This window comes from Pteronotus mesoamericanus, unplaced genomic scaffold, assembly GCF_021234165.1.
Source record: "Pteronotus mesoamericanus isolate MK-2021 breed Mesoamerican mustached bat unplaced genomic scaffold, CSHL_Meso_final contig_94, whole genome shotgun sequence".
Classification (NCBI taxonomy): Eukaryota; Metazoa; Chordata; class Mammalia; order Chiroptera; family Mormoopidae; genus Pteronotus; species Pteronotus mesoamericanus.
The window spans coordinates 5,248,845-5,269,591 of NW_026555285.1; the positions used below are offsets into that span (position 1 = coordinate 5,248,845).

Below are 20,747 nucleotides of genomic sequence, written 5' to 3' on the forward strand. Positions count from 1 at the left end.
GAAGCCGAGGCTGGAGAAGGGCCATGGCTGGGAGTGAGGGTGCACTGGCCCAGCTCTGCACCAGCAGATGGTGTGGTGTGAAGTTTACCTTTTCTGCACCTTTGTTTCTGTGTCTGTAGAAGAGGGATAAAAATCACTGGTAAGTTCTCAAGAGATGCTAAAAGTGCTTTATCAGTGCACACTAACATGTTAAGTCGCATCACCTCCCTCTTCTTCATACTGGGAACCAAATACCTTTAAATTGTTGCAATATATGTTAAAATGCTAGATTACTGTTGCTTTCACTGCGGTTTAGGTTCTTTCATCTCATTGTGCACTCCACAGATTAGTCCTTTACATGATAAACTCCTAAAGCAGGTTACTTCCTTCTATTGGGGTGTTCTCTGTTCTTTTATCTCTATATGAGAATCTCTAGGACTTTAAAACTGGAGGGCGTTTCCCTCCTAGTTGTCACCATTACCTTGGAATTCATTGGTGAACCTTTTCCCCATACTCTTATTATATCTTTAGTTGTGGGTCTCTAGGCAGACTCTTAACTAGAGAGGACTACAGTAGAACAATGACCTGCTAGTTAACAAAAAGTGATTTCAGAATACTTCTATTTCCACATGTACATTCCTGAGTAACTGGCTCAGTTGGAGGGTACTGTGGTCACTTTCTGGAGTGCTTGCTAGACAGAACCCCTTCCTTGGGAATCACTCCTGCCCCCTACAGCTATAGCTACCACTGGAGTGGGTCTCTGTGACCATACATGCTTCTCTTCAACAGTCAGATTAGGGGTGGACACCTGACCTAAGATGGGCAGCAACCAGATTCTTCTGGTAAATCCAGAGCTGGAACCCAGAATTCGAGTCAGCCAGCTGCGGGAAGCTGAGCTGAAAAGTGATGTAAAATTGATGCTGGAATTGGTACTGTTTTTGTCAAGACAAAGCAAACTGCATGCTGAATTCATGGGAGAATATGAAGTTGTGGAGGCAGGGAGCCCAACCTGTAGAGGACAGTGAGAAGCAGGTGCAGAGAGGCAGGCCAACGACGAAGACCACGTGGCCTCTGAGAGAGGTGGGGAAGAAGGGCCTGTCCCTGCAGAGGCTGTCTTTCTGCCATTGAGTCAACACAAGTGGATTTCTGCTTCTTACAAGTGAGAACCTTGAGGGAGCCAAGCAAGGACTGGGTGATAGACAAATGTTTCTGGGCGCACGTAAGAATGTGTAGAAGCAGGTGGGCCTGCAGCAGGGGGTAGGTGATGTCATGAATAATCTTTTCCCAGAACACACACCTGTCTAGTGCCTGCCATCCTATACACCTTAGGATGTAGGTAGATGTGTGCAACTCAGCATGTGCTGTAGCTGGGCCTATGCCATGTGCAGAAGCCGCGAGAATAATGAAGCAAACCCCTTTCCAGCCTTGGGATGGGCAAGACTGAAAGTTAAGACTGGCCAGGTCCATGGTTTAGAATTACAGAATCTTAAAACCAGAAGGACATTGAAGATTATCTTCACCAATGTCTCGGCAAGTACTGGTACCCCTTTTTAATGACCAGCCCCACTCTGGCCACTTCCCCAAACCACAAGGTTCTCTAACTCAGATTACCGGTGATAGCAACTGATTAAAAAAACCTGGCAAAAATAAGTATAGAGATAATGGGGAACGTGAAATGGCAGTTCTACTCTCCTGGCTTCTTCACTTGTTCTTTTCTGGCGCATGTGATGCTCCCATCTTGATTGACATACTCCCATTTTTTTTTTTTTTGTGAGGAAATCAACCAATTGGGCCCAACTGAAAGTGCTTTAAAAAAAAGTTACTTAAGGCCCTATCTGGTGTGGCTCAGTGGGCTGAGCGCTAGCCTGCGAACCCAGCAGTCACTGGTTCGATCCCCAGTGTAGGGGCATATTGCCTGGGTTGTGGGCCAGGACCCCAGTAGGGGGAGCATAAAATGTAACCACACACAATGATGTGCCTCTCTCTTCCTCCCTCCCTAAAAATAAAATCTTTAAAAAGAAAGTTACTTAAAAATAACCATTTTTCCTTCCTGTCCTTTCCCAGTTGATTGCCTGGTATCCATTTGCAACTGCATGCTACTTGAAACATCCACATGCAGTGTTAGGTTTGTGGACTTTCAGATGAGTATTTGTGTAGGTGGTTAACAAAATATGATTTCAGAGCTGACTGACATTATTAAGGTTTCACTTGCCAATGCTGTCTGAAGATGATTAAGAGTTTCATTTTCTATTTTTTAAAAGATTTTATTTATACTCAGTGAGACGGGAAAGAAGAAAGGAAGAGAGGGAGAGAAACCTCAGTGTGTGAGAGACAATCAGTTGGTTACTTCCCGTATGCCTGGGACCTGGCCTGCAATCCAGGCCCTGACTGGGAATTGAACTAGTGACCCTTCCATTCACAGGCTGGCATGTAACCCACTGAGCCACACCAGCCAGGGCAAGATTTCATCTTCCAAGAGGATATAAATCTTGGTGAGTAATAAGGCCTCACTACCTCCAGAAGCTGCAGCTGAACATGTCCATTTACCTGAGTTCACTGCAAGGCTGGCCCACTTGCTCTCCTCTCTGATCCCGAGCTCCATGAAGAGATAAGGCTCCTTACCCAAAGGCAGGAGACCTGAGACAGTGACTGTTGGTATAGAAATGCTAGCAAATGCTCCAGCTCAAGCTGTCTTTAGTTCTAGCATTTGCTTCTCCACAGTTCCACTGTGACAGGGTCAACTTACCTTGGTTTTCTCTGCTTCAAAAACAGATCTCTTACCTTCCACCTTCCTACTACAGTAGGAAATAATTACTCAAAATTGCTTTCTCAAACATTTAGCAAATCAAAGAAGTGATAGTCACTTCTTAAATTTGTTGTGGGATGTGACTCATTCCACAGTTGAATCTGTGGACCCTCCCTCTGTGAACATAACTCAAAGCCTCCATCTCTGTACACAACAGGCACTTTCTTCACTTTTGGAGATGGAATTTACCTGTTAATCCTAGAATTTCTCAAGGCAACAGAGCTGGCCTCTAACACTGTAAACATGCCCTGGCTGGCTTCTCAAATCACTCCCCGACAGGAGCAATCTACAGGCTCCCAGAAAATGCAGTGCAGGATGAGGAAGATGAGGAAGATGAGGACCAAGTCTCACTCGGCACTCCTGGCTTCCCCTCCCCAGCACCTTGGTGGCATCCAGGATGCAGCAGGGTGAAATTCAATAAATGTCTGATGAAATGTCTATCCTTTTAGCCTAGATTTTCTCTAGGGAAAGGGCCTTCCCTCATGGCAGGACTTAAGGTATTTTCTAATCCTCACACTGAATGGGTAGAAATGGAGCATTATGTACCACTGGAATGGAAAGAGTATGTTGCATACAGGGGCGTAATTGCATTGTTTGCATCATTTTGAACTTGTGTGTACAACTGAAGGATGTCAGCCCTGCCTAGCTCCTCATCCGTTTCATCTGGGCCCATGGTAAAATGACCTGACCTCCATGTTCTCCCATCAGGCTGAGACTGTCTGGCCACATTGAAGGTGTGTGTGGATTCTCACTCCAGCCATCAAGTGAAGTAAGCTCCCTAATGCCCTTGCACTTGTTCTTTCTGTGTTTCCTGCCTTGACTCTTCAGACCCCTTCGAAACCCACTTTAGTAATAAACTCCCCTAAGGTTTTCCTAATTCCCCAAAGATGTAATTAATCATTTCGTTCTCTGTGCTAGTTCCATAGTTTATATATTTTGTATATGTTAAAGCTAATACTGATAAAGTACTTTTTATGTACCATGGAGTGTTCGCTTTATATATGTTCACTCATTTAATTTCCACCACAATTCTATGACATAGATACTTTTAATATTTCTATTTTATAGATGAGAAAACTAAGGCACAGCTGGTAAACAACTTGTTCTAAGTCACAGGCTTGGAATCCAGGTAGCTCATAAAACATGCTGCTATGTATTTCTATTGCTGCACTTAATATATTATGCTTTCATTTATTTGTTTCACAGTCCTCTTCAATACTGTGAGTTTCTGAAAGCAAAGACTGTTTTATCTGTTCAGCTCTCATTCCCACACTTGGCAGTCCCAAACAAACAGACTTCCCTGTGTGCTCACTAAACCATGGCACAGACCCGCCCCTATGATTAGCTAAGTCAGCAACTTTCTCATGAGTGTGGGACTGGTTTTCACTGGGCGATCTAGGATTAAGTAAATCAAGTGCATCGGCCATTTGCAATCATTTCTGAGAAATGGCTCATCTGAATCTAGAAGAGGGAAAAAAAAAAGGAGTATCATTCCACAATTAAGAAACTCTAGAACCTGGACAAGGACTGGAAACCAAATCTCGAAGTCAAAACAACTCGGGTAGAATCCAGAATCCACTCTTTTTTTGATTCAGGAATGATAATTCTTGAGTTTCTGTTACCCATTAGTGAGGAGAAGTCAAATGTAAGAGAGAGATGTACATTACATCTTAATAATTATTAAAACAACAAACCCAAACATGAGAGACTCTGAGAAAATAAATTACAGCTGTGGGCAACTGGCAACTAGTGCCCATGATTTATATACATACAAGGGTGACTAAGAGCCTGCATTTGAGAGTACTGTTCTAGGATCTCAATCTGGCTCTGACCCTGACTACTGTATGACCCTGGTTCTTTAACCTCTTAGTACCTGAACATGTATAAAACAAGGGTAAGAAGAGAATCTACGTCGTAAGATTGCTGTGAGGATTAAATGAGTTACATGAGTGAAATGCTTAGCACAGTACCTGCACATAAAAAGGGCCCAATAAACACAAGCTATTGTTCTTCTTGGTTACTTAGTCAAGCAGGTGAAGAACTGGTGCATATAAAGCATATTACCACAAACACCCATCACCTTTACCCCTGCTGCCAAGCACACAGTGCGCATTTCAGTGGATTTTCACTGAATGAATGAATGGCCAAAGTGGTTCACAGGCTTTTGTTCAAGGAGAGAAACTACAATGGCAATCAGAAGTAAGGCTTACATGTCACGAGGACTAGCCCAGTAAATTCTTTAATTCAGCATTCTATTAATGAGATCGATGTATTATAGACATCTACTTTATGTATCCATAATAATGATCTTAGGCATTGTATACATCCTTTTGTGTATTACAAATTATCAATGGTTAAATTATATTCAAGAAGTTTTCAAAGTAAGTATGTATTACTGCATTCAAATGCTTTAAAAACTAGAAATCCAGGTAGAGTCTAAATGGAATGATGAATTAACTGCAATATTCTGATTGACTGTAACACTTAGTTCACACTTCAGTATCCACATGGCATTGTTACCTGTCTACATTCTGTATTTCCCACTAGACTATTATGCGTTCATATTCCACAGTGCATGGAATATATTCATGGTCATTAAATACTTTCCAAATAAATAGCCATTGTGTTCAATGACCATACCAAATTAAAATTTTTAGTCCAGTAACATGTTCTTTTGGTATACTTACATTTCCACAAAATAATAAAAAAAAAAAACCCTTCTACTTTAGACCTTACAAATACAAATTTCAACATTTAAAAATATGGTACACTTTAAGAAAATCATTCTTCAAAAACCTAAAATTTAAGCCTAAATGACTTCAAAGAATCTACTTTAAACTGTAAGCTAAAGCATCTAAAAAGTCCTTAATTTAGATGATTTCTAACAAAATCAGATAAAAGCTGTTAATTTTCTTATAACAAACTATTAAAGCCTTACACAGCTCATTTGTCAGAAGTTACATCATGTTAATATATTATGGGCAGTGGTACCTGCTCAAAGGAAATAGGAAGAAAGAATGGGAGTATGTGAAGGGAAGTCAGGTTCAAAAGTGATCTCTGATACTTCCTCTTACACATTATGCAAAAGATATGAGACTCAGGAACCTGCTCTGGACACACATCAGAAAGACAACTCAATAAGAGAAGCAGCTTATCATCTCCTGGACTCTTACACAAATGATAGGGAAGATGGCCAATGTATTGATACAAAAAGGGTGCCTGTTGCAAGTGAAGTCTTAATCCAAGGCAGCTCCCCTTCAGCTCAGTGCCCCACCCTGTCACATTCCACCAGGCTCCTTAACTCCAACGGAGGTCTAAAGGAGTCCACTCCAAAGTCGCATGCCACACACCCGACCTGGCTACTTGAAGTATAAAAGAAATTCAAAATTTAGCAAAAGGATCTTGACTTTAAAGGGGGAGGTGAGTGGGGGTGTTTAGATGTCTGAATTCAAGCATGGATGCCAGAGACAAATTCCCTCTCCTCACAACTGTCTCTGCAATCCGCACTGCTTTCCTGGTCTGGAGGTGAGTGGGGCTTCGGGGGAGGGTGGGTTCTGTGGGAGCACACTCTGGTACTCACTTTGTCCGAACAGTAGCATTCCTCCAAAGGGGGAGCAGTGCTCACAAAGGTATGTAAGTTGGGCAGGAAATGATTCTATAAAATGGGTATTATCTCTCAGCACTATTTCTGAGGATTTGATGAGATATTTTGGAGTATTTAACAAATTGTCAGGCACAAAGGGACCTGAAAAGTGTTTATTTACTCTTATTTCACTGATATGTACCAACATTGATCAAAATATGCTTCAAAGAAAATTTGTTCACAGACCCTTAAGAACTGCAACTCTGCTGAAATCCGCCAAGAGCTGCTTATGATACAACAGAGCAAATTGTTTTCTTTTTTAAGATATATCACTTCAGAAGTTACTGTGGCAACATGTAATTTCAAATCTTTCCAATGCCCAGCAACCATAATTTTATTACATTTTGACAGTTACAACATGCCCTAAATGAGTGTACTGGCTGAGTTTAACAATCTCACCTATTATATAAGGTCTTCCTGTATATCAGCCTTCCTCTCAATCTCACAATGGTTTAGGGTTTAGGATTTTTACTTCCTCATTTTTGGCTGTCAAAAAGTATGTTTATTAGAGTAAGAGAGCCCTGAAATAAAAGAATATGGAAACCCAGCCCTAACTGGTGTTGCTCAGTGGACTGAGAGCTGGCCTGCGAACCAAAAGGTCACCGGTTCAATTTCCAGTGTGGGCCCATGCCTGGGTTGTGGGCCAGGTCCCCAACTGGGGACATGCAAGAGGTGACTGACTGATCCATATGTCTCTCGCACATTGATGTTTCTCTCCCATTCTTTCTTTCTCCCTTTCCCCCTCTCTAAAAATAAATACATAAAATCTTAAAGAAAAGAAAGTATGGAAACCCAGGTGAAAGGGAGTCTCTCCCATGGCCAATATTTTAGTATTAAGAAAGCAATTCCAAAAAATTAATTAGGAATGACACCAGTCTCCCACACAGATTAGCTATTCTACTGAAAGGTAACAAGTGTTTAAGAGACTCAAACTAAGTGTTTAAAAGACTCAAGCTAGATACTGTCAGGTATGATGAGCTAAAGGTAACTAAAATAAGCTGAAAAAAAAAACCACCAAAAAACCAAACACACCAGGTTTCCAGAAATATCAAAACATAACTTTAAATGACACACAGCTCTGACCTGGAAATGCTATTAGCAGCCACCAAGTTCCACCTGGCAGGCACTGTCACCACAAAAACAAAAGGCAGGGGTAGAAGACACAGGTGTGTTTCAGGGCAGTTCCAAACATAAAAAGACAAGGTTTTGAGAAAGTTATATGCTACAAACCAAGCATACAACAGGCATCAAGAATTTTCAGTCCTATACAGATTTATCACAGCACTATCCATCTGCTCCCTGATACCAAATCTCAAATAATTAAGAACTGGAAGACAATGGGGAAGTGATTTGGTTCCTACACCAGAACAAAGTAGGAAAAGACAACTGGAGGCAGGGTAGGAAAATGGGACCGCCTTCCTTAATCAGAATTTATTTTAGGGTGGGAATGCAAGGATAAAAATTTTCTTAGTGCAGTGGCACTCAACCCCAGCATTCTGGTGTTCTGCTGTTAAAAAATAAATACCGAAAAATATTTATTTCAATGGATAGTTATTTCCTTGATTTGCTTTAGTTACATAACCTCTTATCCCCATCATGAATAATGTGGTTTAATACAAATTAAGTCTATAAATAAACTTGTTATTTCTTTAAAAAAAGAAAAAACCAAGTAACTTTTCAAGAATTGTTAAAAAAATTTACCTAGAGAAATTATAATATCAGTCATTTTACTCCTATTAATAGATGGCGTTCAAGTTCAAATATCAGTGCAGTATGCTTAACACATCACCCTTGAGTTCTGTTAGTATGCTGGCTTACAGTCTTCTTAATCACTCTTTTCTTCTCCTTGGTAATGTCTGTATTCTGGCTTCAACTCCCATGTGTTTTTGTGGATCCCTTTTACATTCTGAATACCAATTTCTTTTAAGATTTCCTTCAGGTACCCCTAAAAAAAACCCAAAACAAACAAACAAACAAACAAACAAAAAACCAGAGATGAGCTTGTGAAGGCAGGAAACAAAATTTAACATAAAATGATATACCAAACCACATTTATAAGTAATAAAAATTATGATCCTGAATGTGCAAAAAAAGGTTTCTCTATAAAGAGGTTCAATAAACTGCCTTTTGATTCTACACATGCAATATATGGTAATGGCACTCAATATATGATTGGAAGTCATATATGGTTGGAAGTCCTGAATGATAACACCTGAGAGTTAAAAAAAAAAAAAAAGTCTAGAAAATTACTGGTGCCCAATGTTTATTAAGATGACATTATACACCAAGTATAATCTGCCCCTGAGTTCAGTGGCCTCACTCAGTTCACAGACAGTTATCCTTGAACCAATCATTTCAGAAGCAGTAGTATACATTAAAAATGACAAATATTTTTGGAACAATAATATTCTATGAGGCAAGCACAAGACAGGTATCCAAAATTCTCAGTTCTAAGCTGAATTCTCAGATTTGCTCTCAGGCCATTTATTTTTCCTGTGTAGTAAGGAAAGTCATCTTTGTCTTTACTATTATGAACTTGGCCAAGGTTGTCAAGACAGAGTGAAGATAAGAAGTGACAGAAAGCCCTGCTAAAACCCTAGGGGCTGCAGCTTCGTTGTGTGTGGCTCCTCTGAAGGAAAGAGACAAGCAGGTTGTTACTGTAGGGCAGAGCTCTGCGTTCTGGTATTCCAGGTCCCTGAAAATTCAACAGATATTAACCAAATGACTACTATATTCATGGGAATGATGGCTACAATAAATGTAATACTAAATCCTACCTTTGCTTGCCAATGTCCAAGGCCAAAAGCATGGCACTATAAACTGACCAGTATAAATTATAGTACTTTACACCTCCTTCTTGGAGCAGACAGAAAAGTCAATCATTTAAAAGTGATTTTTTCTCTGCTATAGAACAAACCAATCCAACAATTATTCTTGTCTGTATGCTTCAAAGAAGCAGTTACAGTATTATAGTGACTTATCCCTTTTGAGGAAAGATATAGTACTTTTTACTTATTGAAATGAGGCACTGACTAGAAAAATGACTGATAAACCCCTACCTAGGCAGTGTTTAAGGCCGTGCCCTTTACCAGGGCGGTGCTAGACCACCTACACTGGAACCTCATGCGAAGCCTGTTAAATAAGCCCCATTTTAGGCCTAGTGAATCAAAATCTCTGGGGCCAGCCCTGGGTGTCTGCATTTTCAAAAGCCCCTAAGAGACTCTGATTCAACTGAAGTTCCACAGCATCTGCTTTAAGGATTCTTCCAGCTCTAATATTCTAGGGTATTTGAGTCTCTGAAGTGTTCTCCGAACCTTACTGCTGGAGATTATTCGTTAACCAACATAACCTACCACCACCTTACACTGTTATAGTACTCTACAGTTTATAAAGTCCTCTCATTTAGTGGTAGGTTGTCACCTAGAAACGGCAGCTGATTAGCACTGGAACTATGTACACATGAGTTCCTTCTATGGCCCTGGGTGGGCTCGGTTCCACCAAGTGAGCAGCATTGCCATTCCAGAGGCCAGGCCCCAGCAGGTGGCAGCAATGAATCAAATGAAGCCTAGGTTTCCCCAGAAGGCAGCCTGCTTGCCTCCCACGCCTGCAGCGTGCTTTACCAAATGACCATTGTGCATGAATAAGCAAAAAGGCTTGAGACATCCAGGTCATGTGCATGTCTGCCATCTGCCACTTCAAATTACATTTAGAAAATGGGACACCTCATAAACTACTTTCTAATTAAATAGGATTCATAAATGGAAAATGATGGGTTGGGCACAAAGAATCTTCAGTTTAGATGCCAAGAATGACATCTTTGTAAAATTCCAAAGAATGACTTGTGAGCCTGGCAAAGACCCCATGCACAGAAAATCATAAAACTGTGGATGCTTTGCAATGGGTCAAAAATGAAAAGAGCAATTGCCAGGAGCACTGAGGTTGCCTGATAGAAGCTCTCTTGATTTCAAGTCTAGTATGCCCATTTATAATTTAAATATAGAACATGAAAAACCTAAAAAGGGTTAAACACAAAATATTAAGAAAGTCTTAAGTGTAAAAATTCAGTTGCTTTCGTGTGTAGTCCATCTTCATTTTGCAAAACTACTATACCAAAAGGTTATGGAGCATTTAAAAAAAATGAAAACATTACTCTTTTTTTCCTTTTTACAGTAAAAATGGAATGACACAGTAATAGATTCATAGACTGTCAATTTATTATATTAGGTAACGAGATGGGATTAGGGTCACATTATCTAGCCATCATCCAGAATTTTTTTTTTTTTTTTTTTGGCAGAGGGTTTGGGGGAGGAAGACAAACCTGTAGAGTTTTAGAATATTCCCAAGTGCAAACTAAGACTATTTTACGTTAACCAAATGAGTTAACTTGGCACCAAGCATTGGCAGAGAAAGTAGCAATAATGAAAGGGAAAAATACGGTCAGAAAATACCTGAAGGAAAGACACAAGAGAGACACAGTGAGATCATATCATTCCTCTGTTTAATTTTTTTCAATGACTTCCCCCCTTTGGCCTACAGGTTAAATTCCAAAATCTTTGAATGAATCCATTCAGGTCTGCCTTTTTTAACCTTTGGCTTCATTTTCTAATACTTCCCTTTATATGTATTTGCCATTTCTGTGTCTTCAGGCTTCTAGTTTTTTCCATATGTCATTCCTTTTTCCTGTAATGCTAACATCCTTTAAGATTTGGCACAAATGTCCCTTTCTCAGAGAAACTTTCCCTAACATTCCCAGCTTTCAATAATATAGTCTTCATAATATATTAAAACCCTTTATTTACATGTCTCTCTCTTCCATCAAACCAGGCTCCTATTACACAGTGCCTGCCCTGTACATTACAGAGGCTTAGCCCACTCACGCTGAATTGACAGGGTGTGATTAACAGTAAACGAGGGAGCTAAGAGAATTGAAGGGGGTGCTTCAGGGGACATCACTTAGAAGGTATGGGAATAAAATAAGGTAACTGTAGTTCTTTCTTTTTTTAAAAAAAGATTTACTTATTTCTTTTTTTGAGAGGGGGAAGGGAGGGAAAAGAGAGGGAGAGAAACATCCACGTGAGAAGGAAACACCAACTGTCGTTGCCTCTTGTATGCACCCCGAAAGGGGACCAAACTCACCATCCAGGCATGTGCCCTGACTGGGAATCAAACTGGCAATCTTTTGCCACATTGCTCAGGGCTCTAGTTTTTTCATTTTTAGAATTCAAGCTCTAATTAACTTATAGGGCAATGACCCAGTTTGAGAAATAAAAGCTGATTGATTAAACTATATTACTTGCATTTGAATAACATTTATTACTAAAATCTGCTGTAATATATATATAATATATATAATAAAATATATAGTCTATATATAGTAACATTACTAAAATCTGCTTAGTAATATATATAGTAAAATATATAGTAATACATAAATAAATATATTTATTATTATTATATATTTAATATTGTTGGAGAAAAAGCCAACTGAAGGGGAAATTTAAAGGTTCTAATAGGATCAAAGATTGACTTTCCTTTTTTAAAATTCATATATTCACACAAATATTTATTTTAGCACCTATTTTGTGCCAGGTAGAGTGGTACAAGTCAGTTTTTATCCTCACAGAATTCAGTTTAAGATAAGGATATGTGGGGCAGGAGACTTCAGGCATATAAACAGGCAATCATGAAATAAAACAGAAGTAGAGTAATAAAGGACATATACACAGGATATTATGGGAGTGCTGAGAAAGGGCACCTAACCCAGCATGAGTCAAGATGTTATGTTGTTTGAGGGTATATATTTGATCACTTGAATTGAATGGTAATTCCGTGCAGAGATCAAGAAAAACCAGTCCTCTTCCCTTTACTTATTCTGAACATTAACTTCTCAATGTGATCTTTTGCCTACCTGTATTTTAAACAAAGGATTCTAGAACTGAGTAGATCACCTTTACGTCACATAAAATTGTAGAGATTTCTAATTGCTGACTCTGTGCAGTGCTGCAGAACAAGATCTGAATAAACTGGCCTGAGGCCCAGCAGTTCTTCATCAAAGGGATGTGTGGGAGAGTATTTACAGTAATCTGCATGCAGAGAAAAAAGGGATAGAGTATTACCTTCCTTGGAAGGAAAAGGCAAAGCACATACTGAACCAAAGAAGTGAAGTGACAGGATACGGTTTGCATTTGTGGGTAAAGATGCAATTATGGTGGCTAAAAAGCCAGAAGTCCACCGATCAGATTCTAATTCCTCCTCCAAGATCAAGACAAACCTATGTAGAGTCATAAGGCAAAGCAGTCCAGTATTTTAGCGTCTTTCTCCTTCCTCCCCTTCCTCCAACCCCAGTCATTTCTCATATCATGTTTCCCTCCACTCTTTGCCAACTAAATGGAGGATTCATCTGCATTTCATTTTATCAGGACTTTCAGTGTTACGCATTACAAAAATATAATAAATTAACTATATCTCAATTCCTAGAAATGGATCAAAAAAGATATATCTTCAATAGAAAGTTGATCATCAAGTAATACTGCTTTAGGTAGTATACGACTCTACTAGACTTCTAGTCATAAAACGTTCCCAAGATTGGAGTGAATACGCAATATGCAAATCTACACCAAAGACTACCACTGGTTAATGCAGTCACCAATGGGAAATCACTGTACGTGTATGCTTCTTATAGAGCGATCCAAGGGCAAGAAGGGCATTATCAGTTCTGTAATAATGTCAAAATATCACTTCATATTTATGTGATTTTTGTATGTCTGTGACTCCTTTAAGCAAGCTCAACAGAATGGAGGACTTACTGATGAAGACGTTAGTGGCTCTGAAGCATAAAATTCTTTCATTAAAAAAATAAACTACACATTAGGCATAAGCTGTGAAGGACGGCGACTGCTTTACATACAGAAAACTGTGAAGAGGAGAGGAAAGGTGATGCTGGGGACATCTATGGAACATGGGCCATTTCAGCATTTTTCTCCCCTTTTCCTTCTTTTGGTTTTACCTCTGCTTTTCTACTAGAACCTGGCCCTTTCTTCCTCTCAGGGTTCCACTGGCTGCATTCCTCTCGTTGTAAAACTCTTAAGAAGCAGAGATGATGGGTAATGAAATGGTCAAAGCATAAACTCTATTCCCCAACCCCTGGTCTACCTTATGGCTTAATCCAAATTCTAGGAAAACAATTTATTATTGCATTAATATTTGTGTGCTGGTAAATCATCTTACTCTTAGTAACACTTTAACTATCTGGATTTGGCAAAAGATTCACATGTTTGCATGTTTCAGTTAAATAAATTTTCCTTCCTTTGGGGCAAAACTTTTAATTTTAACCACTTGCTTAATGACATGCTTTCTAAACTATATTATTTATATGCTGAACATAACATAACCTTAGAATATGGCTAGGTATTCCAAGGCTGGGATAGGATGGCTTTGAACTAGGAAAAAAGTGTGTGTGTGTGTGTATCTAATGCTGAAACTGTTTACAAGGAAAATACAATCAGAGATATCAAAAACTTAATAGATGAAGATAAAATTCCATTTGGAATTTAAATATGATTTCTTGCATTCAGAACCATGGTACCTATATTACTGCATTTGGTGTGAGGTATAGTTTGAAATGTGCAAAATATAAGAAGATACCAATTTTCATAGTTATTATTTGTTTACTTGAAAATGTTGCCAGAAACTAAATGGCATACAAAAAGACTCTCTAGGTATATATTTTACAATAGAGAATTTTCAGTAAATTACTTAGCATTCCCAATGGTAAAGCATTATTCACCTTACAATATTTGGAATAGAGAGTAAAAAAGTTTTTGCTGGCTAAGGATTAGAGAAGGATTGATGACAATCTGGCAGTTCCTCAGGTTAAAAAGTTACCAAAATGATCCAGCAATTTTACTCCCCAGAGAAATAAAAACATTATCTTCATACATCAACTTGTACATGAATGGTCATAACAGCTTTATTCACAGTAGTCAGAAAATGAAAACAGGTCAAACGCCCATCCATGGGTGAACGGATAAATGAAACGTTGTATATCCATAGAATGGTATACTACTTGGCAAGAACAAGGAACGAAATACTGACATGTGCCACAACATGGATAAAACTTGAAAATATTATGCCTAAATGAAAGAAGTCAGTTATAAGAGACCACATATTATATGATTCCATTTATATGAAATGTCCAGAATAGGCAAAGCTATAGAGACAGAAAGATCAGAGGTTGCCTAGGGTCCAGCAGAAGGGGAGAAGAGGAATGACTTTTAATAGTATGATGGAGTTTCTTTCTAGAGTCAAGAAAAGTGTTCTAAAATTGATTGTGGTCAGTGGTTATACAACTCTGCAAATATACTAAAATCCACTCAAATATAACTTAAAAAAAAAGTGTAACTTGTACTGAAAATAAAGGTTTTCAATTTGGGGGAAAAAAAGAAAAACTCCCAAGGTCATAACAACAAATTAAGAAAATAACATTTTTTGAATTATTAAATTACCGTGGGTAAAGTTACATGTCCAACAGTGGCTAGCTCTTGTGTATCAGCTCATATGTACTGGAAAAATGATGGAATTAGAATTTATGTCTTGGGACATTCTAGAAGGAAAGAATGGCTTATAAAGTTTTAATAGAAAACTGGAGGTGGCCAGCGGGCTGGCACTACAAGATCTTCCACCTATAGGCTTATCTTCTGGTATTTCAGTTCCCCTTCTGAGACAGAGAAACTGGAAGGCTTCAAACACTCATCTAAATCCGTAATGTTTCCTCTGATGCAGAGACCAATGCAAAGAAAATGCTTTCTTTCTTGAGACAACTTCTATAAGAATGGCAAGCCTAAAAACAAGTCCTAGCTTGTTCAGGGAGTAAATAAAGACATCAGGAGAAAGCAATTAAGAAGCTTAAAAACTTACTTTACCTCCCTTTAAATCAAATGGGACTGGAAAAGTGGGGAAGATTTTATGGGTAATGGCAATTTTCAGATTAAATATAAATATCGATGCCTATTGTTTAAATGAAAATTCTATGTAGCTTATGTATATAAATAAATGACCAATGTTGTTTATTGGGAGCCTATGTTAGATATTGCTTTAACATAATACCTCACGTAAAATCTGGACTTAATTGGCTATGTCAGTAAATTCACCCCAAATTTTACCTCATTCAAAAATATGGCAAAAAATTTTTAAAAAGGATGAAACAAAGCATATATTAAAAGAGAAAACATTACTATCCCATTATAAACTTAGTAGTAGATCTATTGGTAATTAGAATATTCTATTTATAAGAAAAATATTAAAATTTCATAAATATTTAAATTTCATCCATTTAACTCATCATAGTAATTTATTTTAGTATGACATTTCATATTCTAAAACTTTAATTAAAAATTTAAAAAAACATTGTGTTTATTTATTTTTAGAGAGACAGTAAGGGAGGAAGAAAGAGAGGGAGAGAAACATCCATGTGTGGTTGCGTCTTTTGCGCCCCCGCACTGGGGACCTGACCCACAACCCAGGCATGTGCCCTGACTGGGAATCAAACCAGCAACTCCTTGGTTTTTAGGCCGGCACTCAATCCACTGAGCCACACAGCCAGGGCTCATACTTTAAAACTTTTAACTAAAGCTCCATACTTCGTAAGTTAGCAAATAATTATTTTAAAAAAACCACACCAAAAAACAGGAGTCTTGGACTTACAGTCAAGATGGCGGCATAGGGAGACATGGCTCACATCTCTGTACACCACATCAAAATTAGAACTAATTTGTGGATGTAGAACCACCATCACTCAGGAACATCAGAAACTGAGCTGAATGGAAGCCTGACAACTATGAAATAGAGATGAATGGAAGTCTGACAACTATGGAATTAAAGAAACCACATTCATCCAGACTGGTAGGAGGTGTGCAGACATGAATGGGCTGGTCCCACAACCATGTGGATAAAAGTTCGAGAAGAATAACTTGGGAGGGAGGAGGCCAAGACCCATACCAGGCCCCCTAGCCCAGGATTCCACTGCCAGGACTGTAAGTCCCTACAACTTCTGGCTGCAAAAACCAGGGGGGATTAAGTTGGTGGAAGAAACTTCTGGACTCCGAGCAGTTCCTCTTAAAGAATTCACATACGGACTCACCTATTCAGACTCACTCACTGAGCTCCAGCACCGGGGTAGCAGCTTGAAAGGCACTGGTGGTATACAGGGAGAAACTAAAGTGTCTGGCATGAAGGTGAGCGGAGGCCCTTGTCCCTTTGCAAAACCCTCCTCCAACAGACCTGGTAAGTTGGTGCCATATCAGAGACTCCACTAACGTGGCTAAGACTGTTTGACCTGCCTTGGAGATACTCAAAGGCTCTGCTCCACCCAATTTATGGGCCCACCCAAGTTGCTTTTCCATAAGAACAGCTGGTCTTGGTTCCTAAAACCTATCAAACAAGAAATAGCTGGCTTCACTGAGCCCTCGTGGCAGCCAGCCTACCTTCACAGCTTGGCTTTGCCTGGAAATCTCAAAGCCCAGCACAAATAGCAGCCATTTCAGATTGCTTTGTAGTTCACACTCGGTGCCTGGGCAAAAGATAGGTGAGGGCTGACCTTGGCCTGCACCACCTGGGAAACACCAGAGCCAGCACACCCAGTGGATACCTACAGACCACATCACAGCACCGCCACCCTGCCCCTGCACGGCTGATCCTCCACAGAGGGGTGGAGGTTGGTGGTCAGTAGGCACGGTGGTGAAGCTGACTGGCCTGGGTAAATCCCTTCCATTGATCTGCCAACAATAACCAAGGTTCAACTATATGTGGAGGGTGTACTTAGGGCACGTGAAGTGTGCACCTTCAGTACCCAGCTTGGGTAATAGGGGTGGCTGTGCCAATGGACTTTACAGGACACCTACTACATTAGGCCACACTACCAAGACACAGGTCAAAGCAGTTCTTCCTAATACAAAGAAACAAACACAGGGAGGCTACCAAAACAAGGAGACAAAGAAAGATGGCCCAAATGAAAGAACAGATCAAAACTCTAGAAAAAGGGCAAAATGAAATCAAGATCAGCAGTTTATCAGATGCAGAGTTCAAAACACTGGTTATAAGGATGCTCAGGGAACATAGTGAGGACCTCAGCAGCATGTAAAAGGCCCACTCAGAAACGAAGGATACGCTAACTGAAATGAACAATTTACAGGGAAACAACAGGAGAGTAGATGAAGCTGAGAATCAAGTCAATGATTTGGAACACAATAAAGCAAAAAACCACCATGAGAACAAGAAGAATAAGAAGAAAAAAGAATCTGAAAAACTGAGGATAGTATAAACAGCCTCTGGGACAACTTCAAGAGGTCCAACATTCACATCATAGGGGTGCCAGAAGGAGGAAAAAAAAGAGCAAGAAATTGCAACGCTATCTGGAGGAAAAAAAAGAAAGAAAGAAAACTTCCTTAATTTGGTGAAGGAAATAGACATGCAAATCCAGGAAGCACAGAGTCCCAAACAAGATGGTTGCAAAAAGGCCCACACCAAGATGCATAATAATTAAGAGGTCAAAGACAAAGAGACATTTAAGAGGGGAAAGAGAAAAGCAATTAGTTGCCAGAGGGTTGACAGATGTGAAGAGGTGGGGGAGAATGGATGAAGTGGTGAGGGGATTAAGAAGTACAAATGGGTAGTTACAGAACAGCTGTGGGGATGTAAATACAGTATAAGAAAGGGAGTAGCCGAAGAACTTGTATCCATGACCCATGGACATGAACAATGGGGGGGGTATTACATGGGGGAGTAGGGGACACTGGGTGGATGGAGGCAAAGGAGAAATAATCAGGACAACTGTAACAGCATAATCAATAAAATAAAACTGGAAAAAAAAAACAACCAAACAGGAGTCTCACAAAGATTTGTCATTAATTAATATGCTCTGTTGGGAAATGGATGGTGTTTTAAGTTTTAACAGTACCATTCAAAAATAAAAACTTTCAGACTTCCGGTCAAGATGTAGGTATAGGCAAATATGGCTCACCTCCTCACACAACCATATCAAAATCACAATTAAAATACAGAAAAACCATCGCTCAGAACTCGAGAGGGTTCTCGAGTTGAATGGAAGTCTGACAACTACAAAATTAAAGAAACCATATCCATTCAGACTGGTAAGAGTGGTGGAGATGCAGAATGGGCTGGCCCCATACCCACATGTAGTGGATAAAAATTTGGGAGTGATATCTCAGGAGCAAGGACGACTAGGCCCACACCAGGCCCCCCAGCCCAGGGTTCCAGTATTAGGAAGGTAAGTCTCTATAACTTTTGGCTGCAAAAACCAGCGGGGATTGAGTTGGTGGAAAAAACTTCCAGAGTCCCAAGCAGTTTTCCTTAAGGATCCCACATATAGATTTAACCAGATTCACTCCCTCTGAGCTCCAGCATCAGTGTAGCAGGTTGAAAGGCACCAGTGACACACAGGGAGGAACTAAGTGTCTGGCATCAAGGCAGGAGCTGGAGAACAGTTGTCCCAGACAGAAAGGTGGAGAGAGATCATTGTCCCTTTTCTGAGACCTCCCCATACAGAGCCACAGATTCAGCAGGCAGGTACCATATCTAGGACTCCATCAACCTGGCTGACACTGTTTGCTCCAACCTGGAGATCTCCTGAGACTCCATCCCACCCAACTTATAAGCTTACTCAAATTGTTAACCGTGACTTCTCCATGTCTTGGTTCATGCTTCACAACTCCCTAAACCCTCTCAAATAAGCAAAAGCAGGTCTCAGTGAGTCCCCATCCCTTGTACCTCTTGCTAAGTGGTCCCAGGCCCAGCACTAGCAGCAGCCAGCCTAGATGAACAGCTTGGTTTTGCCCAGGAATCTCTAAACTCAGCACACAAGTAGCAGCCATCTCAGACTGTTTTATAGTTCTTGCAGGTGGATAGAACACAGGTTGGGGCTGACCCTGGCCTGCATCACCCAGAAAACCCCAGAGCCTGCACACCCATGTACAGCTACTGATCATGTCAGAGTACCACCACCCTACCCCGCAGAGCTGATCCTCCACAGATGGCAGAGTTTGGTGGTCAGTGGTCGCAGCCCATCCTTGTAGTTGACTGGTCTGGGTAAATCCCTCCCAATGACCTTTGAAAAACACAAAAAGGGCACACCTCAAGTACCCAGCTTGAGTGATAGGGGAGGCTATGCCATTGGACCTTACAGGACACCCACTACATTAGGCCACACTATCAAGACAGGGAGTCATAGCAGCTCTACCTAATACATAAAAATAAACAATGGGAGGCTGCCAAAACGAGCAAAGAAACAAGGCCCAAATGAAAGAACACATCAAAACTCCAGAAAAAGAACTAAACAAACGGGAGATAAGCAACCTATCAGATGCAGAGTTCAAAACATTGGTTGTAAGAATGCCTAAGGAACTCAGGGAGGTCATCAACAGCATAAAAAAGATCCATTTAGAAACAAAGGAAACACTAATTGAAATAGAGAACAATTTACAGGGAAACAACAGTGAAGTGGATAAAGCCAAGAATCAAATCAATTATATGGAACATAAGGAAGCAAAAACCCCCCAATCAGAGCAACAAGAAGAAAAAAGAATCCAAGAAAATGAGGATAATGTAAGCAGCCTCTGGGACAACTTCAAGAAGTCCAACATTCACATAACAGGGGTGCCAGAATGGGAAGAAAAGAGCAGTAAGTTGGAAGTCTATTTGAAAAAATAATGTAAGAAAATTTCCCTAATTTGGTGAAGGAAATAGACATGCAAGTCCAGCAAACACAGAGTCCCAAACAAGACGGATGGAAAAAGGCCCATGCCAAGCACCTAATAATTTAAATGGAAAAGGTCAAAGACAAAGAGAGAATCTTGTCGACTCCTAGCTAAGATGGAAGCATAGGTTGACTTGCTTGGCCTCCTCAAACCATAAAGATAACAACTAACCTAAACACAAAAAACAACCAGAACTGCCAGAAAATCAAACTGTGTAGAAGTCCAACAACCAAGGGTTTAAAGGAGAAACATCCATACAGATGGACAGAAGGGGTGGAGAGGATGCAGTATGGTGTGGTGAGGCTGTGGTGGCAGTGATGCAGCTACAGCAGTGGCCCACATAGCAGGCAGTTCCACACTAATGTGTGGCTGCTAAAAAATGGGAGTGACAGCTGCGGAGCGAGGGATCCCAACCCCAAGCCAGACCATGCAGCCCAGCGTTACAATGAGGGGAGAATAAAGCCTTATATACCCTGGCTGTAAACCAGTGGGTGTGGGTACAGCAGAAGAAACCACCAGTCTCTCAGCAAAGTCCACGTAAATTAGAGCC

General features: G+C 40.1%; 1 protein-coding gene across 2 annotated transcripts in view; it reads right to left on the reverse strand.

Annotated features, from left to right (window-relative positions):
• Positions 1–5,021: 5,021 nt before the first annotated feature.
• GTF2F2 (general transcription factor IIF subunit 2) overlaps positions 5,022–20,747 on the reverse strand; it is a 177,095-nt gene continuing 161,369 nt past the window's right edge. For both annotated transcript variants that reach the window (XM_054586357.1, XM_054586356.1), the window contains one exon: positions 5,022–8,373. In XM_054586357.1, the coding sequence (XP_054442332.1) occupies positions 8,254–8,373 (120 nt within the window). In that variant the 3' untranslated portion in view covers positions 5,022–8,253. The remainder of the gene's footprint in view (positions 8,374–20,747) is intronic.